The sequence below is a fragment of the Strix uralensis genome, chromosome 13 (assembly GCF_047716275.1).
Source record: "Strix uralensis isolate ZFMK-TIS-50842 chromosome 13, bStrUra1, whole genome shotgun sequence".
Lineage (NCBI taxonomy): Eukaryota > Metazoa > Chordata > Aves > Strigiformes > Strigidae > Strix > Strix uralensis.
Window position 1 is genome coordinate 20750837 of NC_133984.1, and position 25506 is coordinate 20776342.

Consider the following 25506-nt stretch of genomic DNA (forward strand, 5'->3'; position numbering starts at 1 on the left):
GCTCCAGCCTCAGCACGGGCACATCCTCTGTGGAGCAACTGGAAGCGTTTACGCCTGGGCTGCCTGCCTTAAACACACCCCAAACCAAGAATAGCCTGGACTCCTGGGCATGGGTCAGGCGATGCTGAGTCACTTGCTGGCCAGTCCCCAGGCTCGCCAGCTGCCTTGGGCTCAGCCTCCCTTAAAGACACAACTTGGGCCTGTCACACACAGCCCCAGCTCCGGCTGGCCACGGCGGGCCAGGGACGGCACCCTCGGGTGGTGGTGGGGTTTAGCCAGAGGAGTGGTTCCAACGTGAATTCCGGGTTTGTACCGCCCCGTCTCCCTCCAGCTTCAGAGCGCAGCACTGCTGCTGCCTTCCTGCCAATTAAACGCTACATTCATACATTTCTTTGTAATTATGAATCAACTCACAAGCATTGGTGCACACCCCAGGCTCACACAGAACGGCAAACAATATACTGTCACGGGTTGCATCAGCTGCTGCGATGCTCTCTCATGCCTTCAGGCTTGCTAAAGCTGATCTAACTCTAATATAATAGCCTTTTTACCCGCCTCCTCCCCCAACAATTACCAGAGGCTTGCAAAGCCATTGAAATGCAAATAGCTGATGGAGAGGTTATTGGGGAACCAGAGTGGGAAGGTACAAATGTTGTCCTGCTAGTTTCCTTTAGTTTGATTTGAACAGGACTATAATCCTGAATATCTCTTTGTATAAATAGGAAGAGAGGCACGGATGGCCTTGTGTAGCAGCTGAACTGCATCTTCTCCAGTTTAGCTTCTCTGCAATCTGGGACCCCTGATACTCCCGTTAGTCACTGCCACAGCGACTGAATTGCACAGTACGGAAGCATCTGCAGCTCCGACGGCATGACACGAGCACGCTGAGCCAGCTAACGTATCGACACCCCTCTGGGGAGGGTTTTAGAGACCTTCCCCCAAGAAGCTTTGTGGAAGGCGAGGCACTGGGAGCCATGGAGCCTACAATCTTCTGCATGGCCACCGACGAAAATCAGCAACAGAGCATCCCTCCCCTTGCAATCCCACCACATCCTTCTTCTACACAACTTCTACGTAGGACTGTAACTCCTCCATGGTCTGTTTGCTCACTATTTCAAGTGATGGTCCCACCAAGCACTGACACTCGGCTGGAGCAGCCGGGGACAGCAGTATCGCCCAACTGCTGTAAAGTGGGGTGGGACTAGGACAACCCAGACACTTCTTCAGGCTTTCAGTCCCCACTAAGGCTTTAGGAATTCCTCTTAAATACAGGCTGCACCCCCACCCCATTTTCTGTAGTGAAACAACCTATAAATATCAACAAAGAAGATATTTACTGTATTATTAACAATTCCCTCCCCCCATTTAAAAGAGAGGTAGGGAAAAGGGACCAGCATGAACTACAAGGGGCAGCTTGTTTGCTTTGGCAAGGAGGCGGCTGACAGCAGCTCTAATCGCAGTTTACAGCTACTTAAGGGCAGTTACAGAATCAAAGAATCACAGAATCACCTAGGTTGGAAAGGACCTTGAAGATCATCTAGTCTAACCGTTAACCTATCACTGACAGTTCCCAACTACACCATATCCCTAAGTTATTAAGATGACAGAGCCAAACTCTTCTTAGCAGTGGCAGGCAACACAACAGGAGTGATGGCTAAAGAAGTGGTCAGGGTCAGCGGGAGGGTCAGGCTGGACCCGGGAGAATCTCCTTTCTTAGGCAGTGGGGCAGCACTGCCGTAGGTCACCCAGGGAGGTGGGAGAGCCTCCATCCCTGGAGGTTTTCAACTCCCCGTCAGACAAAGCCATGGCTGATGTGACCTGCTGCCCGTGGGTCCCGCTCCGAGGGGGCGTTCGGGCTAGAGACCTCCAGAGGTCGCTTCCAGCCAACATTTCTATGGCTCCGTAACCTCCACGTTAAAAACTTGGCATTAAAGGGTGAAATCGCAGCAGCTCCCTCCTCTGCACTTCTGCGGAACCCCTCCCCAGGAGCGGGGCCGAGCACCCCCGCCTGCACCATCGCCGTACCCCGGCACCGCTGCTGCCCCCCGGCCAGCACACAGGGCTCCCACCGTCCCTGGGGTTCCCCCCAGCCGGCACATAGGGCTCCCACCGTCCCTGGGGTCCCCCTCTGGCCGGCACACAGGGCTCCCACCATCCCTGGGGTCCCCCTCCGGCCAGCACACAGGGCTCCCACCGTCGCTGAGGTCCCCCCCGCCAGCACACAGGGCTCCCACAGTCCCTGACGTCCCCCCCTGGCCGGCACACAGGGCTCCCACAGCCCCGGGGGTCCCCCCCGGCCGGCACGGACGGCTCCCACGGCCCCGGGGGTTCCCCCCCGCCCGGCGCATCCCATCCAGGCAGCAGCAACCCAAAGCCCCGCAGAGCTTTTCCGCGCTTCTCCTCATCGCTCTTTGCAGCGCGGATTCTCCCCCCTCCGGTGAGTGAACACGGCGCTGATCCCGGCGGCAGGACGGCGCTTCCGCCGCAACGGAACGGGCAGGGCACGGAGCCGCCCAGCGCGGCAGCCCCCGCGGCCGGGGCTCAGCAAAGCCCCGGGGGGAGCCGCAGCTCCCGCCGGGCCGGGACCCCGCCGCTTCCCGGACGCGCGCCCCTCCCCGCCGGGGGGCCGGGGCCGGGCGGGGAGCGGCGGCCGGGAGCGGGGGGAGGCGGCGGGGAGCGGGGGGCGGCGGCGCCGTGCGCCCGCCCCGTCCCGCCCCGTCCCGCCCCGGCGGAGGCAGCGGCCGAGCCCGCGGCAGACGTGCAGCCCCGCCGCGACATGGCCGGCCGCCGCCTCCTGGGGCTCCTCCTCGCCTTCGCCGCGCTGCTGGGCGCAGGTAGGGCCGGCCCGGCCGCCGGCACCGCGGGGCGGCAGCGGGCGGGAGGGGGGGGGGGTCCCCGCGGGGCGCGGCGCGGTTTGCGCATGGTCACGGCGCCGGGCCCGGCCCAGGCACGGCGGAAACCCCCCTCCCCGTCCGCCCGGGGTCACCCCGCAGGATGCACCCCCGAGGGGAAAGCCCGCAGAGGTGGCAGCCCCCCACCTCAACCCCCCCACGCCGCGCCGCGGGGGACTGCTCGGGTTGGATGCATCCCCCGGTAGGATGCGGCTTTCCCCGGGGGGGGCTCACAGGGCCGGGGAGGTGCACACACACCCCCCCCCCCCAGCAGGGCCTCTGACAGGACCCCCAGGAGGATGCACAGTCGGGGGATCGCCCTTGGGGGGGGGGCTGCACCCCGCGGGGCCCCACCCTGCGCAGAGCACCCCGACACTGCAGCAGATGGCGGAGCGCCAGCCGGTGCGCCAGGGCGGGCCCGGCCTAAGCCACCCCCTAGTCACCCCCTCTCCCCCCCGGCCCCCCACGTCTGGGCTCTTACCGTCCCCCGACGGCGCCTGCCCCTTCTCCCCCCGCCCGGCGGCTGGGGATGCTCCTGCACAGGTACCTGACAGAAATGACGGGTCTGAACCCGTTTTTAGTGACAATACCGGTGATTAAAGCATCTCAGAATGCGGCGTGTGCCTCTTTGTGAGAAGGTGTCACAATGATGTTTAAACAAAATGTGCGATGCTGCAGGTATAAAGCTCTGTAGCAGCCTGTGTCTCGGATAATCCAAAACAGAGGGAGTCACGGAGTCGTCGAGAAAGGAGTTTGATTTTGTCTCTCTGCTTACTGAGCTGTTGGATTAGTGGATTCTCTGTGTGACCCAAATTTCTTGGGCTGCTGGTTGTATTCTCTTTTTTAGTCCCGCTGCTATTTCTGCAGATAGGAATAGTCTAACCCAGAAATCAGTCCCAGCTGGACAGTAACTAGGAAGATAGGTAAAAAAACCCATGCTTTTTGGGGGGGGAGGGAAGGAATTAAAATCAATGCAAGGCTTACCACAACTCTTTGTTTCCTTTAAAAAAAAAAAAAAAAGTACTCTTAAAAAGCTTCTTGCTAGTTTGAATAGAAAAAAAGTCCTCTTAAGGGTTGCACAGAGAAACTAGACAGCAATTATGTAAAAGACCTTGGGAAAGTTTTTCTAAAAAAATGTGCTATTTGCTAGGAGGCACCCATCAAACACAGATTGGTTAGAGGATATAGCATCAAAACGAGGAGTGAACTGGGCCGAGCAGCCTTTGCTGTTGGAAGAGATTAAGTTTACCATAAGTCAGCCTGGAATTAGTCTCTGTTTGCGTTAGGTATTTACCTGCTCCTGCACCTGGAAGGGTAATGGCATGGTACAGAGTTGCTTATGCTCATCAGTTTAGCCGCTACATTTTTAATTGGTGGATATCAGTTTGACAGGCTGAGCTAAGAGACTGTACATAAAGTCCTGATTTTAGATTAAAGTAAAAAAAAATAATCTGATTAGTCAGCAGTAAAGCTATTTGCATTCTGTGTTGTTTGCAACATCGCCAAAGAAAAAGTGCTGTTCTGTTTCATTTTGGAGTGCTGGGCTGCAGGGTCCAGCCCTTAAATATCCTTGGCTGTGTTTGTATCAAAATGAATTTCACTGAAATGTTCATAAATCATTCCTGCCAGCGTGAAGCTTCACAGGTAATTGAACAACATTAAGTTCAGCTCCTGTCTGAGCTGCTTTAAATTGCCTCTCCGTGGAAATAACTATATAAAGGGAAGTGGGGTCTGCACTTGCAGCCTCTCCTGCGCAGAGCCCTGCCGACACCGGACACGTCGGGACGAGCTACTGGTGTGTGGCTTCAGTCTTTCCACGTGGCCTCTGGTTCTTCCCCCAGCGTTTTGTATTTCAGTAGTGGCTCCCCCGACCCACGGGTGGGGGCCTGCTCCTCCCTCTGTCTCTGTCCCAAATGTGCTGGAGCAGCTTTGCAGCGCCCTGACAGAGGCTCGGAGAGCCCTTCCCCACCTGAGCACTGAACTGGCCTTTCGGGTGCCAGGGTGCCTCCCCGCCACCAGCCCGTGCCCACAGGAAGACATCAGGTGGTGGTAAGGATGGGGATTTCTGAGGCAGGGCTTTCTACCCCAGCTCCTCAGTACAGCAGCATTAGAAATCAAATTTCTTCATTGCCTCTATCTGCTGGCTGTTTTTTGGCTTCTTATTCTGAAACAGTCTTTTCAGTGCTGCCAACAGTGGGTCACAGACAGCCCAGTCTCTTGCAAGCTTGGAGGTTTACAAATTACCAAGAACCAACGATACCAAACTAGACAACAAAATTGGTATTTAGTGTGATTCCTGCAGCTGAGGTCCGGATCCACCATTGACACAAGAATAATGTGCATCTTGGCTGTGGCTGTCCAGTAAAGCAGGAACAAACCTCCACTTTTTAACTGAAAAAATATGTTAGGTTTTGGGTTTCTCTTTGGTCCAATTCCACTGAGTTTCTCTTCATACTTGACTGTGCACTTCAGTGCCCGGGGCGCTGTCGGACACAGCCATGCCGCCGTGTTCCCTCCGCCCTCACCACCCGTCTGGCTGCGGGTGCAACGCTGGACATGGGAATTGCTCGCAGGGTACCAAGCTGTTTAGTGTATTCACAGGGCAGTGAGGGGCAGAAGCATTAAAGTATTTTGAGGCGATGGAGGAAACCAAAAGCCCTGCAAAGCCTTTTCGCTGCAGCCGGAGGCGAGCGTTCCCTGCGTTGCACGATGTTTTAAATGCACAGATCTGTGGCTTTTCCAGAAACTAGTTATGGTTGAGTCATCCAGGGTTAGCCACACGTTTGTGCAAAAGGATAAGGAAAACAGTCTTTCCACAGTCATTTTTTTCCCCTCTCCTGTCCTCACTCCTGTGGCAAGCCAGTACAGGAATGCACTGATGTGTTTTCATGGAAACACGGCAAATTTGACATCTGAGGTCAGCGTTCTTGCAGGGAGTGCAAAGTTACCTTTTACAGGCTGGGCAGAAGGGACACGTCCACATTTTATGCGTTAGGTTGTGTAAGAAAAGCTTGAAGAAAAACTTCATGATTACAAACCAGCAATAAGACTAGTTGAGCATGTCCTCCAAAGTTGCAATATCAGCAGTGACGGGCAACTCTTCATGTTGTCATCCCGTGTCTTAATAGACAGCGTCTCACAGATCACCTCTCCTCTCGAGTGTGACTACAATATCCCACCAGCAATTACAATAATTACTTAAATGTGAAAGTAATATTAGACAGTATAATTAGCTATTTATAACTGTTGCACAGATGGCTGCAGTCACTGCAGGCGGCTCCTCTGCACCATCTCCGCACAACGGTGCCCAACTGAGAGCGCAGAGAAGGCAGAAAAGAGCCAGCTCTTTTCCAGATGTTTTTCCAGGTGTTTGGGCTCCGCTTTGCAGCGGGCAGCAGTGGATGCAGCTGGCGGAAAAGGGGGTGCTGGTGCCAGGCGACCCGCCGGCTCTACGCCCATCGCTTGCCAGGGTCGCTCACCACAGTGGTGCTGGGAGAGTTGCAGGGAGGAATTATTTATAGAGTAGAAGCAAAAGCCTTGGTTTGGCATTGCTGTCAAAACTGAAGGAGATAGCAGTATTGGGTAAAACGTTTACCTGCACTAAAAATCTTAGTTATAATACATTATTATGTTATTAAATTTATAATTACTAGGTATCAGCTGCAAGTCAAAGTAATACATTTAGATAATAATTTTTACTTTGATAGTGTCTTTAGCACATATGACAAAGCAGGAAAAGCTAAATTGGTTTTCTTACAAATTATCTCAGATCTTTGAACAAATATGCATTAATTAAATGTGCCATACCCAGATATTTATGTACATAGCTTTGGAAAGAATCAATTTCCATACTTCTGCTTGTATTTTGGAACTTTTTCTTCTACCAGTCTAGTGATATCTATGCTTGGAAATAGCCATTTAACTCTTGGGGTTTTTTCCCTCTACAAAAATGTAATTTTTTTCCTTGCATCTGTTGCAACTGTTTCAGCCCTTAAAGCACATAAAACAGAAGAGTCTATTGTTCTCCAGTGTTGACTAGAATAAACTTTTAGGACTGCTCGGTTTAAAACCGAATTTGTTTATTCTTGGAAAAATATCTCCTGGAGGTTTAAGGCATTCACTTTACAACTAACTAAAGGAAAAACTGGGGGTTTTTTAGCCAGTGCTTCTGAAGCCATCTAATAACAAAACATATGTTTAACAAACTACATAACACTGATGGCAAAGAGAAAACCTTTGCAGTACTTCCTTTGTAATCTGATTGATATAATTCACAATTGGTAGATGAACTTGAATAGAGGAAAACGGGAGAAGATGAACACGGCATATCAAAACGCAGAACATGAAAGGACTTTTTTTTGAAAAGGAAACTTCAAAGTTGGTGATCCAGATGCTGGATTCACTAGCTGTGATTTGGGAAGCAAGCACAAGAACACGTTTGCTGAGTGAATGACACTTTTGAGACAAAAACAGAGGGCCCTGATACAAGCCCATTAGCTGTCGCAAAGCAGAGGCGAACACCTTCTATACCCTTGCAGGGATTTCAGTGGAGCTGCACAGGGTCAGGTTTGATCTTCTGAAAGCTCAGCCTACTGGTGTGATGTGGATAAAGTTAATGCTAATACATATTTACAAAACTGCCTTGTAGTCACTCCAAAATCCTTTTTCATTGCTTTCCAAGCTTGGCTAGGAAACGTGGAAGATTATTGCGGTAGGAATACCAGAGCCACAAGCAGAAAGCTGATGCTGAGTGCGAGCATCTCTTCGCCGAGATACCCAGCCACACGAGCAGCATCTTCAGGGAAGGAGTGGGCCAGGGCTGCTGTAGGGATTCAGCGCTGGCACAGCATATATATGTAGAAAAGCCAAAGAAGGCAAAACCAGAGGCATTGGCAAGATTTTGGAGGTGGCGGCTCAGACAGGGAGGAGGGACACTGCGAACAGCATCGTTCTGCTGTTGGAAGGCTCCACAGGCTGGCGCAGGGTTGTCTCCAGCAAACGAGGTGCTGGGGAGAAGAGAATTGCTCAGCATTTTCCTTGCCCTTTGAAATGCTCTCTTTGCCCCCACACAAAGAAATCTGGATGGAAAGAACTTGTCAAAGTTGGAAGAATCTTACTGAAATCCCACTTCAGAAGGACGCACTCCTGGTTGGGTGTTCAGGGGTGACTGCAGCGCGGGTTCCAGGAGGGTAGGAGGCAAAAACTAAACAAGCAGAAGAGGTTTCCAGCCCCAGCTGTGGGTGACAAAGGAGGTGCGTGTGCTGCAGAAGGGACATTAGATACGTGATAAGATTTTGAACGGCACATTAACCTGTGACCGTAAAGCGTTGTCTGCTGTCAAATGTGTGCTTTTAGGGGTAGAAGCTTAGGGAGAAGTCTTTATCTCTAGATCAGCTCTCTGTATGACCTATATGGGAGGAAGGCAAGCAGCTTGGTGAAGCAGGCCTCTCCGTGATGAGCAGCCACCTCCACTCAGGTGTCCCTGCTACTGCAGGACTCGGGTCATCTTTCTAGACAATATGACCTAAGCGAAGCTAATGTCAAAGCCAGTCTACTCATTTAGACCAAAAGCCTCCCCAGGCCCCATCCTGCCATCAGGCACGTAGCATTCCTCTCCGCTATTTGCATGATTTCCACTACAGAGCCTGGGCTGAGGTACACTCTTGTGCTGCAAAGAGGTAGAAAGACCAAGAATTGGTGAAACTTCTCCCTTGCCCAGCGCATTTTCCCACCTTGGAAGTTCTTTTTGACCAGAGAAATGTGCATGCAGCCTGATGCCAACACAACACTGGGCTGAAGAGGTTGCAGCTTCCCAAAGCCGAACCATCCAGAGCGATGCTTCCAGCTGGTGCAAGCCTGCCCTGAGCACCCAACCCCTCACCCCCAGGCAAACCCCTGCTTTCTGACCCAGAATCAGGCTGGTTTCTAACCCAGGTGCATCAGCTGGGGTGGATGTCAGCCTGGCCACACTCACCGGGCATCAGCTACTGCTGCTGGTGACAGACTGTCTCACGCACTGTCAAGAGACACTGAGCGGATGCCATGCAGTTTGTGTGTAATTATTTGCCAGGAAGCTGGAATTTGTTATTTCTAAAAATCCATAGGACAGCACTAAGCTTTGAGTGCATGTGTGTTTTTAAAAATGCACACAGATCCCAATACATGTCTTTGGCCTCATGCAGAAAATAGAGCATTTTTAAGTGAGGTTAAACATATGTTTGGAAAAAAGGTGTATTCCTCCTTTCTCTTTGGAGGTGACGGTCTTAACAGAGTGAATGACTTAGATACTTTTGCAGAGGAAATCTCAGAGCCATAACACTTGAATTAAAGTAACAGTTTACGAACAGTTGGTTTTGTAAATTTGGTGCTATTTCCTCCACAAGTAGGGTCAGAGAGAGCAAGAGACCTGTTGCTGGATTTCTCTTTGAACTCAGTGAGCTCCTATTTTTATGTCTAAATTATTTCATGCCACATCAATAGCAAATGGTGCTTTGGTTATAAGGCAACTGTTCCCCTGGTGATGTGAGGCAAAACCAGGTAGATGTACACCTCCTTCACCTAGAAAAGCATTTTATCTCAGGATTATACAGCTGTCTTTATGACTTAAAAAATGACATTTTAAATTATAGTCATGAAATAGATTTTTAAAACACCCGTGAGATTCTGTAACAAACTTTCCTATTTTGTCCTGATAAGTTATCATTGACTTAACAGAAACACTTTTTTCCACAGCAGAAGTATTTCAACAGACCTTTCCCACCTGCATAACAGAACACTCTGCTTTTACCTCCTAGTAGAGCATCTGGGAGGAGGTGGGAGCCCAGTGGGTGCTCACCAGCCAGATGCAGGAGGCCGGCTCTGGGTAAAGCTGGCTTCTCCTTCCCAGTTGCAGGCGCAGCCTGTGCTGGGCATGGGAAGCAGCAGAGACTAGATACACACCCCAAACTCTGCTTCCCAGGGGACTTCTCCAAACTCCTCTAAGAAAGCAAAGGAACCAAACCCACCTTGTTGAAAATGAGCCGCTGCAAAAGGCTGAGGGATGTGGCACAGCTCCCCTTGCTGTGGGTGAGCCAAGGGGGTGGTCTTGCAGCTGTCAGGCAGCATGCGGGTGGCCTGGCCCAGCTGGCCATGGCCAGTGGTTAAAAAAAAAATCACTGCCAGTTCCTGCACCACCTGCTCAAAATTACCTCCAGCAGAGCTCTGCTGCTGCTTCCTGCTTTGGAGGGGGTGTGCATGTGTGTGTAGCCCCCCACCCTGTTGTCTCTCCCGCGGCAGGATGGAGCAGTCCCTTGGCAGCACTTGGGGTCTGCGATGCTCCGAGGAGCACCGGAGCCACCTCACCCGAAGCAGCAGGAACGTGGCCAGGCAAGCGCTGTGTGTCCCAGCACAGCAATGGGAGGAGGGTGCAGACAGCGGGCAGCAGAGCCTGGATCCTAAACAACACCCCACCCCTGGTCCTGATGCCCAATATTTGCACGGTGAGGTGCCACAGAGAGGCAGGCAGGCAGTTGTGGGCCGGCAGCAGCCAGGCAGGAGCCCTGCATTGCAGGCTGTGTGACAGGGGCAGACAGATGCCTTCAGCCAGAGGAGAGGGCTCTCACCCCCCACGCTCTCCCAGGGCCTCGCTCCATCTGTCAGCATCGCCCAAGTCTTCATTTCCATTCCTGTTCCACTTCCAATTTTAAATAGCACAGTATGACAGGAGCAGCACATCCCAAGTGATGAACCAGCATTTTTACCGTGTAATTCCCTATTTACCTACTTTTAACTACAGCATCTTCTCTTGATCTTTATCTGATGAGAGCAATCTCTTTCCATCGGGAATCAGGTGATAAGCATTTAATCTCCTGCTTCAGTTTTCTTTGGGCTCCTGCATCGCTGGCTTTGTCATCAGTTGTTCCTCGCTGGGTTATGAGCAAAATGCTTTCATGACACGATTTGTTGTCTGGTTGATAAGCAGGCATCTTTGGCCCTAGGCAAATTCATAGCCATTACCTATCGTGTAAGCAGAAATCAAGTGGCTAACGTGTGCATAATGTTTCTGGGTGGACAGCATGCAGGAAAACATGAAAGCACCTCAAATTTCAGCCCAGCACCCACAGTCGTAGGAGGAAAAGGAACTTGCAATGTTTTTTGACCTTCACTAAGGATCATGAACCAAGTGAGCTGGGGGGGGTCTGTGTTTACCACACCATGCCTGGTGAGGCTGGGGTGGGCAAAGGCCAGGGGTGGTGCACCCAGGCACAGGTGGCACCAAGGCAAACCCAAAGTGGTTTCAGCTCAGATCCTGCCTCCTGCTCCCAGCCTACCTTTCCCTGTCAGGGCTGGCTCTCTGCATCACTGCACCAGCCTACAGCCATCTGCCCTCCACTGTGGGGAAACCAGGCTGGTGCCTGCTTGGGAGCAGGGTCACGGCACCCCCACATCTCCCCTTGCTGCACAGCAGTGATCCAGTTGTCCAGCAGACCCCTGCACACACTATCTGGAGGGGGTCAAACTCCAGTCCTAGATGACATTGTTGGTTCTTCTGTGACCTGAGAAAGTCACCTTTAACCATTTCCTAACCTGTGCAGTGGGGTCAGTGCTAATTTTCCCTCTGCCACTTGCAAAGTGGCTGGGGTCTGAGAATAAAAAAATAATGCCAGCCACATCCTTTCCCCCTTAGGTATAATAAATTGGTTTTCCTTAAGAAAAACCCAAAACCAACCAAACAGCAAAAGAGTGAAAAGAAGAAACAACTCACTTTTCCATCAGATAGACCTTGGAGTTATTGAGGGTTACCTGGGGCATTTTCCCAGAGTCCCAAGGAGGGTCAGAGATTTGCTTTCCAGGCTCAGTGGTAGAGCTCCTGAGCAGGCTGAGCTCCCCCTGCACTTATTATTCCTTGGCCATAATATCCCTGTACCTAACCCAGGTACAGAAAGCTAGTCATCCTCCTCACCACAGGAACCTTAAATACCTCTGCTCAAAACCTTCCAGCCTTTTGCTCCTGATGCAATTCATCTGGGACTAATTGAAAGCAGGTTTTGGCAATGCCGTGGCAGAGACCTCTTTGACACAAACCTCAAAGAATGATTATCTAATTAAAGTTGCTTAGAAAATGTCACCCACTCTACGTGCAGAGATGTCAGAGAGCCTTGGAAACCTTGACAGCTTTGAGTGTTGATACTGAAGAAAACTATTTCAGCTGGCATCTTGTATTGCCTAACAGGGCTACCCACTTTCCAACCCCACTGGGGTGGCAGAAGACCTGGTGAAACGTTTGTTTTAATGGGGTCAGAGAGAGGATGATGCTGTGGCGCCAGAGACGGGGCAGACCTGGGCAGTGGCCACTGGTCCAAGGCATCCCGTGGGAAACCCCAATGTGAAGCCTTTCCTAGCTCCTGTAGTGCTGCCCTTGATGGGGCTTTGCTTTTCACTCCAAGCTGTTGAAGGTTGCTGCCAGCACCCAGAGGTGTTTGTCTGTCCATGGTGGAGGGTACTGCTCTGGCCAGTGCTTTTGGGGAGCCTGAGGTGCCCGAGACAGTTGAGGAGCTGCTGGTCTCCCACAGAGCTGAGGGTCCAGCCCAGCTGTGCCCTGAGGCTGTGCAGCCTCCCCAGGGGCCAGACGCTTTAATTCAGCCCTTGGCCGTCCCCGCCCCGCTGGTGGGGAGGTAGTTCATGGTGCTGTGCAGCCACGCTCCTTCTTGGGGTTGTCCCCGAAGAGTGGGGTGGGAATCATGTTAAAGGACACGCAGGGGCTCTTTGCTGTGCCGCAAGCTCCGGGGCTGCGGCCGGCGCCCTGCCAGGCGGCAGGGACAGGATGGTCCCCCAGGCACCCCCTGGGGCTCCTCCACAGACTCGCTGCTGTTACACCGACTTCTATCACATTGCGTGACGCATGGTGCGGGCCCCTTGCTCCCCCACGCCCAACACTGTGCACAGCCCTGGGCTGGGCAAACCTCCCCCTCTCCGAAACAGATGTTGTGTGGCTGCCCATGGGCGCTCGGTACGTCACCCCCGGGATTAGGCCGTCTCTAGCAGAGCCGTGGTGTCTCGGAGCCAGCTGGCGCTTGCAGCCCCCTCCCGCTCGTGGCTTTAACACGGCGACACGCTGACACCGACACTGGCAGGGCAGTCAAACGCCTGGAAATGTTTTGTTTCCCTCCAACAGCAAATTTACTCCTTCGCAACTCAGGCCCCAAGCATGTGGAGAAAGACCCCTTTGCCACACTCCTGCGGCCTCTGAGCTGGTGGCCCCTCACTGGTTTGAAAGTCAAAATCCATTGGCAGCAAGTGAACCACTCTGCTAATAGCCTTTCTTATCTCATTTTATTGATAAACCGTGGAAACACAGTAATCACCACTGGTTTGAGTCGGTGAGACTGAGAGTAAGTCAAAAAGAAATGCAGGGAAGGAGAAAGTTAGGATGAGAGTTTAGCATGAAGAAACACCTCTGGATTTCAGGGTGTTTTCTACCCCTTTGGGAGCTGGCTGGGTGGTTGTGGAGGCTGGTGGGTTTGATGGTGAAGGCTGGGTGGGTTTGATGGTGAAGGCTGGTGGGTTTGGTGATAGAGACTGGAGGATTTGATGGTGAAGGCTGGTGGGTTGGGCAGTGGAGGCTGGTAGATTTGATGGTGAAGTTGGTGGGTTTGGCGGTGGAGGCTGGTAGATTTGATGGTGAAGGTTGGTGGGTTTGGCGGTGGAGGCTGGTAGATTTGATGGTGAAGGCTGGGTGGTGGTGGAGGCTGGCGGGTTTGGTGGTGGGGAGCTGCCATTGCTCCAAGAAGGACAGTGCTGTGGGAGGAGCAGCCTGGTGGCAAAGCTCATCCTCCTGCAGACAGGTCTGGAGCAGGGGCTCTTCTCACATGCCAGAGTTCAGGAGGAAGCACCTGTCCTTAGCCCTGAGCTTTCGAGGTTTCCTTGCAGCCTCCATGCAGGCGCACCTGGTAAATACTGTGGGCTCTCTGCGAGCTGGTTACCAGTTATGACTATTGGGAAAGAGGAGATGAGGGCTCTTCCCTCCGGGGTTTTAAATCTTGCTGTGGAGAGTGAGAAAGGCTGCGGGAGATGACAGCAGATGAGAAACTCCTCCCCGATGTGTTTTTTGTCTGGCGTTTGCAGAGCGACCTGCTGGCAGCTCCTGGTGCGGCTGCGGTGGCGGCGGCTGAGCCGCCAGCTGCTCCCTGGGGCTGTGGGACACCGTGGGGTGTGTGGGGCAGCACTGTTTCCTTGGGTGCTTTGAGAGCAACCTGGAGGTCTGTCCTTCCACCCAAGCTGGAGACAAGATGTGTTGGGACCTTTGGGCAGCCCTCGGCATGGCGCACGGCAGATGGACACCAGTGTCCCTTGAGCGTTCAGCGCCTGGCAGGGTGGCTCCTAGCGAGAGCTTGCCTTCTCCTGCCCGCCGGGACAGTGGTACTAATTGTGGTGCTGATGGTCTGCTGAGAAGGAGCCTGGAGCCCACCAGATGCACGCTGGTTTTGCTGGTCGTGTTTTCCTCGCCACCTCCATCACTCTTGCTGGGTGCTGAGCATATCGGGTGCTGCTGCTGAATAATTTAAATTATTCCTAGTAAGCCTTGAAATCAAATTGCAGCAATCTGCTTCTCGTCCGGCTGCCTCGGCACATAGAAATGCAGAATTATCCTGTGGTTTAAAAACGCAAACGAGGTGCGTTGCCCTGAGCTGCGGACAGCAGCACTCGTGCGGGGCCGCTGCCACTCCTGCACCAGCCAGCGTGCCCAGCTCGTGGCACAAGGAGAGGGCAGAACCGGGGGGGTTGTGGAGCTGAGGTTCCCGGCGGGGACCCGGCAGCACAGAGGACAGCGGGGGCGACGGAGCCTGCGCGGGTCATGGTGCCTCTGCAACAAGGCGCTGACTTTAGCGGAGGCTTTTAGGCATTTCCGTTAATAGGTTTCAAACATAACCACCATTAGTCCCTCCACAAAGAGAAAGTCTTCATTATGCAAATTTTCATCTTAAAGCTTTATTCATGTGCTTCCTGGCAGGCTTTCCTTTAATCTCAAGAGCAAGATTGCTTGGAATTACCATATACCCTTGTTAATTGCATAAAAAAAAAAAATTCAGCAGAGGTTGTTTTTGCCATAATCAAGAATGATTTTGATTAGTACTTCTGGAAATCAAAATGTTTCACTGGGAATGGAGAACAAGGCCAGCAGTGTTACCTCGTCCCCCACAAGGAGCAGGGGCCATCCCAGCTGGGGGGCTGTGTCCCACCGCTCTCAGCTGGCCGTGCCCCAGACCGGGGCGATGTCCCCCCAGCGTCAGCCATCGGGCCTGCTGCCGCGGCGGGTGCAGGGGGCTGAGTTTTTTCCCCGCTGCACTTCTTGGCAGCGCCCTGCCTCCCCTCGCCCCGGTGGGCTGCCGGCGGGGATGTTTGTGCAGGGCTATGTCCCTGGGCAGCCTGTCTTCCCTGGCAGCAGCTGAAGAGCTGGAGGAAGTTCAGAATCTGCTTTTTAGGCAGAACTAACTTCAGGAGGAGATCTGTGTTCAGGAGGCGGCATGAACACATCTCTGGAGAGAAGTGCAGCTGCGGTGAAGCTGTCCTTGCCGGCCTGGCCCACCAGCGCTGCTCCCAGAGACTGCCCGTAACGCCCCAGCTCCGAGGAACTCTGCTCTCCCTACACGCATAGAACTGTGCTTTGGTCTCAGTAGTCAGCAAGAACTCGAGATTTGCAAGCAACTTGGCACTTGCAAGTAAATCTCCCACATGTTTGGTAGGCGGCTGGGGCCGGTGCCCAGGCAGTAGTGGTGGAGAGCGTTGGTGAGTCTGAAGCTCTGGTCTGTGCTGGCTGGGGTCACTGCTCTGGCCAGTGCCACTGTGCCATCACCAGCTCCAGGAGAGGTTCCTGGGGACCCCCGGTGCTGCCAGAGGCACCCCAGCTGCTGCAGAGCAGATTTGCACCTGCGGAGGAGCAGCCTTTTGCTCCCCACAGACCTTTGGGGCTGTGCCTTTGCTGAGACAGCAGGAAACACCGCTGTGAGGATGCAGTCCAGCACCAGCAGCGTGACACGGCCCTGCACCCAAAAACCCTCCATCCCCAGCACCCTGCCCAGAGGTACAGCGCAGCCATGGGTGCCCCTGCGTGTGCCAACACCGTAACTCAGAGCCAAAACCACGAGGCTGGTCGCTGGGGAGCCCCTGGTGCTTTTGGCTACCTCAGCACATGCTTCCCTCCTGCTCTCCTGCCCGCTGCCTGCCGCGCTGCTCCTAAGGTAGATGCATAAAAGTCAGGCAGTTTGAATTACTTTCTGCTGCCCTTGTACCTGCTTTGCATTCTCCCGTAATCTCCTGGGCTGTCAATCTCAGACCGTCGCGGGCTCTCAATTCCCAGGGAAGCTAAACACATATATATTGCACAAAGAGATCTGTGGGCTGGCGCTAAAAATGGAATACACCTCACTCCGAGTGCCACAGACGGCCTAGCAATATACTGGGTGTGAATTATGATACTGTAATTCAAGCTTTGTCAAACAGTGGGGCTTAATTAGAATATATATATAATTGTAAAAACTAAAAAGCTGACGAGTACAATTGTGCGTTTGAGCTGCCTGCTACAGAAAATAATGAGGAGAGAATACATTAAGGCACAAAACCCTTCTACCTTCAAAGAGCAGCTAGTTCTGATTAAAAATACCCCCGGCAAGGCGAGGGGACTTGGTGAGAGGCGGGGGAGCCTGCGGTGCGGGCTCGGCTGTAACTCTCACCTCTGTTTTACAGCCTCCGCACGGCACAGCTACAGCCTTGGGGTCCCCCCACCTCCCCACTCTGGTGTTGAGGGATTCCTGTTAGGTACCATGAGATGTCCCAGCTCAGTTTTTTTGATTGTCATATTAAAGAAAAATATGGAAAACATGTCTCGTTTGCCCGTTCTCCCCCCTGCCATAGATCTGCAGCCCTGCAGATGCTCCAGTGCCCTTGGTCAGTCGGCACGCAGGGCTTGAATCGCCTCCCCGCTGCCCCTGGGGATGTGCGTTTGCTCCCAGCAGCCAGAGACAAGAGTTCTTCCAAGGACTCAGTGCAAGGGTGGGAAAAAACCTAAACTAGCCTAATCGTCAAGCCCAGTGAAGATCCTGTACTGCTCCCCAACACCGAGCAAGCAGCAGAGGATGATTTTGCGTATCAGTGGTTTTATAATCCTGTAACAGGTTGCAGACTGTGTGGGTACATCCTGCAAGGGAGGTGAAGCATCAGGGCATGCACGACCCCGACTGATGAGTATGCATTACAAACACCTCTGCAGCTCAGCAGCGGGGTGCTCTGCTATGTAGGAACGTGCCCCAGCTTCTCCTGGAAAGTATAAACCCTTAATAAAAAGATATTCTGTGCTGTGCATGGGTTCCCATCAGAGGATGGGCTTTGGGAGGCCAGGAGACCTTCTCCTCCAGTGATCGCAGAGCAGGACCAGGGCCCCAGGAGCAAAGAGATTTGCACAAGACAGCACAGGGAGCAGCAGCACTGTCTCCTGAAAAACTGCATTTGCAAGGTAAACATGCATACCGACTGCTGGTTGGGTTTTAAGCATCTGGCTGTGAAGTGCCACGTTTGTTACCACTTAATAACTGAATAAAAGAATAAGGAGGAGAGCGTTCAGCTCTTATCTGTCAGAGCGAGCAGGCATGTTTGCATGTCTTTGACGGCAGCACTCGGTTATTGATCCATAAAAGGTGTAATACATCTCTATAACACCCTTTGCATGAAATAAAGATGTTGTCAGCTTCAATTAACTGGCAATCTATTATTAATCCTTGGCAACGCCTAGGGGATTCCTGGGTTTAAAGTGCCCTGGAAAAGGATCTGGGTTTGCCGTGGGCATCGGTGGGAAAGCCCTGGGAAACAGGCTGTGCCAAGCGCTACAGCTCCTAGGGAAGGTTTTACTGGGTGATTCAGTGTGTTGACAGTTTTCCTAACCTTCAGGCAGGCTGCGTGCATGCCTCTCCTTGGCAGCGGGGATTTCCCCGGGATGCAGCTGTAGACCAGGACATGGTAGCGGGTGCTGCTTTACATCAGCCCCCTGAGGATGGAGGGCCCTGAGCACCCTTTGTCCCCCTGGACCCACTCATGTGCTAGCTGGCTCTTTAGAGAATGATTTTGGAAGTGGCACCCTCCTCTTGTCCTGTGGGGAGAGATGCCAAGGGGAGCTGTCACCAAACCCAGGGAGGTGTAAATGCTGCTCAGCCGGTGGGTCCGGTGAGCCCCTCAAAGCCAGGCAGGGGGAAGCCCATTTTTTGAGGCACTTGCATTCCCTGCAGGGCCTACAGCCCCCCCGGGGGTCATCTCCATGCAGCCCCACGACCCCCGTAGCCCTTCAGCAGAACAGGCGAGCTGCCCACACCCCCACGGCTGCCAGCTCCCCCTCACCTTGTATTTGTGCTCATACATCAAAGGTGAAGGACAGGGAGGATGCGCTTATGGCAGGGATCAGAGTGCAGCAAATCAGCGCCCTTAACATTTACTTAAACACAGAGAGCAGAGGGAGCAGGGGGAGAGGGAAGGGATGGCTCCAAGCATACCAATGCAAGCCTTGGTGCTGCCACCATATCCCCCCTGCCAGCAAGCCCTGCCCGCTGCAGAGGCAGGGGGAACTGAAACGAAACGCAGCGACGGCGCATTTCCCCCAGTCAGGTTTGTCGTGCTTCTCATCCCGCCAGAGACGCGCCATGGTTTTTCCCCTTCCACCTTTTTTTACACACAGTTTAAAATAGAAAGACAAGAATGACAGAGCAACGCCAGTTCCTGAAAGCTGGGGAAAAAGCCGTGCTGGGAAAGGGAGCCTGCTTGAAATTGCCAGAGTAGCAAACTTGGGATGGTCAGCCACAGCAGTAGTGAGCTTGTGGGGTCTCAGTAGGGCCGTGCTGGTGGTTCGGCAGCACCCCGTGCAAGCACTACAGCTGGGCAGGTGTTTGGTCTTGCATGTTCCTTACTTTGCCCCTTTGCACCGACAGACCACTTTATAACCCTGTGGCTTCATCCGGGCTGTCGGAGCGGGAGAGCATCACCTGTCTCACAGGGGCAATATTTTGCCAGCAGTAAGGCCCAAGAGGCAGATATTTTGGCAAGGGAGCAGAGGGGTGTGTGGGTGTGTGGCACCCAAGCTGAGGGTGCCAAGCACAGCCCTGCCACGCTGCTGTGCTGAGCAGCGGGCTCGTCCGCATGCCTCGCTCCACGTATTTCACACGGTGGTAACTGGGCTCCACCTTCAACGGGGCATCGCCCGCTCCTCCAGGCTCACAGGGAAGCATTGGCATCCTTCATCTCCATGAGAAACACAGCCCTGGGCTGGCACGTGTCTTTCTTACACACACCCACCTGGCAGTAGCTTAACGCCAAGTGCTTTGTCAGGGGAGAGAAGCTCACAGCAACTTTCCAGCCATAGACCCTGCATTTAAATCACCCTCAGGTTGGCTGAGTGTACATTTAAATAGATGGCAAATGAAACGAGATGTGATGTGTGAGTAAGTGAAACCGGAGCTGGAGGTGTTGCAGTACTTAGTGACCACTCTCGGTAGAAGTTTTTCACCGAAATGCTGATACCTGCTTTTTGATGGACTGGTGCCTTCCCGTTGTTATTGTCCTTGTCAGTAAAGCTTTAAATTTATTCATGAAGCACACTGGAGCTCAGGTGGCAATAGCTAAATCCATTTAGCAGTAGGAATAAGAGGAAAGCCATTTTAATGTTCTCTTGCAGTGCTGCAGTACTTAGCAAACCCAAAGGATATTAATTACTCAGCATGCTCTGAGATGTAAAAGCATGAATTTATCAAGACAAATACATTCAGAACTAGGGTAAGTCAACAGTAATTAATGCGATGCAAAAAAAAAGACAGAGAAAGGAAGGATTAGCTGGCCCTATCGCAGGAGAACACAGCGTAGCGCCGAGTTATCCCCGGGATATTATAAAGTGACTGGAGTTGTGGTGAGGCATCCCTAACAAAAAAATCTGCCTGTGCCTGTCAGGTGTATCCCTGGGATGGGGCTTTGGTCCTGGTTTGCATTACCAAGGCAGAATGATGCAGGCGGTCTCTGAAATGCTAAGTTGTGCTTGGCAGCCAGCAGCAGCATTTTCATACGGAGCCTTTGATGTTGGAAGGCACTTGCAAAGAAGAGGTGCATAGGGCTTTTTTGTTTTTCTCTGAATTTGTCTGCGCTGTCCCAATGTTTTCATGGTGCTTAGCAAACGTATAATCGTGAGCACAGCCACAGATGAATGGCAGCTCGAGAGATGAATTGGTAGGCTCTCCTTGACAAATTTAAGCATAGCATGTGTTTTTATACCGCATCCATTAGGGCAGACAAATGGAAAATCCAGAGATGACTGCTCTGCAATTTAACAGTCACAGCATTTGGAGAAGGCTGATGTCTTCCTCATCACTGATGATGGGTCAGGCTTGGAAAAAAACAGAAAGCCCTCTGAAAACTAAAGCAATTTGAGCAAACGAGTCTAGCCACACCATCTTTAAAGGTGGTTTACTTTGTGCGGAGCAAGTACAACCAGCGCTGATTCTTTGTCTCCAGGTCATGGGGACGACCCAGGTGACTTCAGCCTAGAAGATGCCCTGTATGACCTCAGCACCAAGCGACGTAAGTCACACTTATTTATTCTTTTAAAGAGGAGAAAACAAGTAGTCATAAATAGATGAAATTTATTCTTCGGGATCTAATGCTGGTGGGAGGGTGGTGGAGGATGTAGGCTACCTCATCATCTCTGCCCAGGGAGACGGGGTGTCCGGGCTTGCCCACAGGTGGGACTGGGGATAGTCCTGGAGAAGCTGGTTGCTGACCACGTGCCCTTCGCTTTCTGATTCCCGTGAGCAAACTGCAGAGGCACACCAGTGCTTTCATGTAGTAACGACACTGAACACGTCTTTCTGGCTTCCTTGCATTCATTAGTAACACCTACCATCAGACATGACCCTGTTTGCCTGGAAGCTAATGTGCTAACCACTCTCCTTCTCCAGTGGGTGAGGGCAACCCGCTGAGCCCGGCCGGGCAGGGGCAGCGCCGGGTCCTTCCCTGATCCCACTGCAACACGGTGCCTGGGGAGGGCAAATGGCACGTTGGGTTGCTGCTTTGCTTCACTTAATTCCAATTGTAAGCTGTCAGTGAAAGGAAACTCATTTCTGAAAGGGGTGCCTTGGTGCTGGCATGCTGATATTTAATATTTGGCTTTGAAATATATAATTTTTATGTAAGGGCTGTGTGACTGAGGGGACTGCCTGGCAGAGCTCAGCCTCAGGCCTGGCGGAAACAGTGGCGAGGTCATGGGGCTGGTGGGGGGCTGGCACCACCCTGGTGGGAGGAAATTCCATGGAGCAGCTCTCATTTTACACCCAGAAGAGATAACCTAACTGCCAGCACAGCAGCTGATGTGAGGAGGCTCATCTCCCTCCCCGGGGCATGTCACACACCTCCCCCCAGCGCGGAGGGGCTGAGCCCAAGAGTGGTCTGCACCCGGACATGTGGCTGGCTCCCCTTTGCTGCCTGGCCACAGAGACAGCATCGCCCAGGACCCCTCACTGCCCATCCCTCCCCAGGCGGTTCATGGTGACCGTCCCCAGAGCCAGCGCCCAGCCGGGTGGTAGAGGGGAGCGCTCTGCAAGCCATGCTGGCCTCTCTGATCACACAAAATACACCTACAAGTATTTAAGTGAAAGCTATAACAGGGTTTGAAACCTCTTACTTTATAGTCTAACAACACACAAGCACTTGTACTGTGTTATGTTGGAAGTTCATGTGGAATAAAAGAGTCAGGATGCTCCGTGCATCTCTCCTGCGGCGTGCCAGGCTCAGCAGGAGGGGGATAGGATAGAGTATGGACTTGGTCACAGGTCTGAGAGATCTCATCTAGGATTTAGTAAGCGCTTTAGTACAGTATGTGGGGAGACCTGCTTAGAAACACCAAACGGCCACCCCGTGCAGAGGGAAAGCAGTGTTTCCCCCGGCTGGACTCCCAGCCACGAGCGGCACGAAGAGGCAGTGCTGTCCCTCCAGCCTCCCCAGCTGCTGCATCCTGCTCTGGACCTCACTGCATCAACCCCGGAATAAAAGCAAACGAAAGGTCTGGAGTCAGGTCACATCAAACCATACCGGCACACTGGAAATGAAGCCCAGCAGAAGCACTCTGGTATTCAGAGGTGCAGATGGAAATTAATGGGAATAGAGCAGCCACAACTCTTGCTCATCATTTATTCATATACTTGGTAATGCTAGCCACTATTAATAGATAGTGGTTTGCAGGGGTGAAAAAAAATAAATAACCCCCCCGAAGGCTGACTGGAGGTTGCTTTAGCCCATGAGTGGCCAGGGTAGCTGGGATGTGAGCATCAGGGTATCACCAAAATTCCTCCAGCTGACAGGGAACCTCCCATACATAATGCAGTGCTGGAAATCATCTGTCATTTAACTGACTAACCAGGCAGGGGACAGCAAAACATTGGCAGCTTATTCTTGTTTTCCACGCTGTTCTGTACAGTATGTGTCCTTGCTCTAGTGCTGTCTCCCGGAGTCTTAATTCAGAGCACTTCATTACAGCTCTCTGCTTCCCGCTCGGTGGGATGCTGGCCTGCACAGAAGCAGCGTTCGGCCCCAGGCTGTGCCCCGCGGAGCTCTGGGCTCCATCCTGCACAGGGCTGCAGCTGCTCACCCTCGTGCACAGGCAGTCCCGCTCCTCTGCCCACGCGCCCCGTGCGTGGGGGTTTCGTGGCTCTGAGCTCCGGGTTTACAAACGCAGACCAACGGTGATCAGCTGGAGAGCTCGTGGTGAAATCTTTGCCATTTGTTCTCAAACCAGAAGTGACACGTTTTCGGTGATGCCCACAACTAACATTTTCCTCCTTGTCTGTTTTGTCACAGCCACTCCCAAGGGCCCCAGAAAGCCGGCAGGTGGGACAGGTGAGACCTTCTTGCATAAATTCCATTTAAGCACAGCGTGGGGGGGTTTGATCTGTGCGAGCCACACCATGGGCCACATGTGTGTGGCTGGGTGCTGCTGCCTTACCAGAGGCTTTGGGGCACCTTCCCTTGCCTGTAAGAAAGCTGGTGCCAGCGTGCATATGTGCACTCCTCCCATACAGCCCAAGTGAATTTAATATTGATATTTCTGTCCATGCTGAAGGCGAGTGGCAATGGAGCATTTATGGCCAAGGCTGAATTTTGCACACTTTGCAGTATCCTAATGGAAAAGACACAAATCACTGCTCAGCTACACAAGGGCTTTTTGTTCCTGGCTGCATGGCACCTGCTAGCTTTCCTTCCAGGAGGGAGCCCAGAGGATATTTTCCTTCATTTTCTTACTCCAAGATATCCCTGAGCTCCATGGAAAGGCCCAGCCTGGTGATATTTCCCCACCCAGGGAAAAATGTCTCTCCAACTGTTTGTGCCCATCAGATGTGCTGGCTGGCTGGCTCCACAACATCTGCCCTGGTTGAGGAAGCTCCCTTAAATTCACCCTAGTTTCATTGCCGGCAGTTCCTCTGACTCAGTTCTGGCCAAACATACCTACTTAAATATAGCGCGGTCACAAGAGCCGAGTGTTGCTCAACCCTGCCAGAGGAGCCTGAAATAAACTGCAGCAGGGGAGCACTCGGAAGTGAATCTGCTCACCTCTGCATGAGGATCTTGGCACAAATTTAAGCAAATCCGACTGTCCAGCTCCTTGGCCACTGTGGTCTTTTGTAGAGACAAGAAAAGCCAAGTGCCAGAAGTACAAGCAGGGCTTCAGCCTGAACGAGAGGCTGTTTGATCCAATAAGTTCTCGCCGGGAAACAGACACATGCTGAAGCCGAGGCTTCATCTCACCAAGTTTCTTCTTCCCTGGGGAGTGCTTTTTGGTTGAGTGATGGCACCGAGGGGCTCCCGTGGCGGGTTCCTGTGCCCTGGCCCCTCTCCCGTGCATGCTCTGCTCAGCCCAGGGTCACTGGCAGGCAGCTGTGCAGGGAGCAGAGTGGGTCCCAGCCACCAGCTTGGTCCCCACAGCACCTTCTCATCCACACCATCTCTTGGGATGCCACAGGACACCAGCGGGTCTCTCCCCAAAACACATTACTTCGGGGTTGCTCAGGCTGGGGGTGGGCGGCAGCCACAGCTTGGATGAGGAGAGTTAAACGATGGCCAGGCTGATCTGAAGGCTCTGCAATATGGTTGCGATCGAGCAGCAGAGCAGCTGGACGCCCTTTTCAGCTGATGCAGGCGCTGGTGGCCTCTGGCAGAGGTGCAGCATTGCTTGCCCAGCACGCACAGAGCTGCTGTGTGGGGGATGCATGCCGACAGCCTCACACCATCCCCACAAACGATGGGGGTTCTAGTAACCCCTTCTCTCCTGCAACAGGCTTTGATCTGGCTGATTACTTTGACACCCCTCTGGAGACTACCACCAAACCAGCCAAGCCGACTGCAAAGCCCTTCCCCAGGCCGGGGAAGCCAGGTACTACGGAGCTCCCTGCACCCTGGGAGGGTGTATGTGTGCTCACCTTCGGGGCTCCAGACGGGGGGAAACGCTCCCTGAGGTAATCAGGAGCCATCCTGGCAGCCGGGAGGCTGGGATCGGGTGTTGACAGATGAGCTCTGGCAAGTTTTGGTGACCACCAACAGGTGACATTAGAAGGTGACCATCTCTTCCTGCTCTGCTGTCATAGTGGAGCTGGCAGAGGAGATGCTCCAGGCTCTTGCTGACGTGCCAGGAGGGTCAGCACCAGCATTCCTCTGTCCTCCCTCCCTTGCTGCCCACGCACCCCTGCCTGAGCCATACTGGGGGCTTCACCGAGCAGCATTTATAATAGTTTTTAACCAGGATGGAGCCGTTAACTGCTGTTAGGTGGGAAATTTCATCGACAAGGTAGCACAACCTTAAGTATCCTCTCAGCATGCCTGGTCCTGCTCCTGCATGGCGTGGGCAGCTGGGGGGGCTGGTGCAGGGCTGCCCTTGCAGTGGCAGAGCTCTCATGAGCGGGTGTTCTGCCAGCAGCATGTTTGGGGGGATTTTCCTGGCAGCCCTGCTTGTCCCCTTCTCAAATTTAAGCCCTGCTGACACATCCCCGGGTGCAGGGGATCCCCACGAAGGTGCCCACCACCCACACCAAGGGCTAGCATTCCCCAGGACACTGATGGGTGGGGGGTTGCCCCCAGTGTCAGGGGCAGCTGAAGCTGTAGAGACACCAGAGCACTGAACTGTCCCAGCCCAGCCCCACTCTCCCTGCAGGGAGGAGGTTCCCCTCCCAGCACTTGTCTAAATGCACATTTCAGAAGGTAACATCATTGTTGTCTCTTTTTCCTCCCCTCCCTTCAGACAACAGCTTTTGGGATGTCATCCGCACAACCAAGCAGCCAAAAACTACAAGGGCCCCCCCCAAGCATAACCCAGGTGAGTGTGAGCTCCCCACCCTCCGTGGCTTCGCCCCGGCTCCGCTGCCAGCAGGCAGAGGCTTCGGGATGTGCCGTGACAGCAGCGCTGCCCCTTGCCCTGGTATTTCCAGCCTCTGGTCTGTTTGTTCGCATGGGACACCTAGACAAAAAAACCCAAACAAAAACCCAAACACACGGCAGACAGGGTATCTCGGCATTACCCTGCCCTCCCTGGGGGTCTCGGCGACTCTTGGACCATTTTGCATTCCCCCAC

General features: G+C 53.1%; 1 protein-coding gene across 1 annotated transcript in view; it reads left to right on the plus strand.

Moving 5' to 3' along the window:
- Window positions 1-2725: 2725 nt before the first annotated feature.
- Window positions 2726-25506, plus strand: part of CD99L2 (CD99 molecule like 2) — a 34635-nt gene continuing 11854 nt past the window's right edge. Inside the window, exons 1-5 of the mRNA XM_074883209.1 lie at window positions 2726-2834; window positions 20409-20474; window positions 22746-22784; window positions 24220-24315; window positions 25177-25251. Coding sequence (XP_074739310.1) covers window positions 2777-2834; window positions 20409-20474; window positions 22746-22784; window positions 24220-24315; window positions 25177-25251 — 334 coding nt within the window. The 5' untranslated portion in view covers window positions 2726-2776. The remainder of the gene's footprint in view (window positions 2835-20408; window positions 20475-22745; window positions 22785-24219; window positions 24316-25176; window positions 25252-25506) is intronic.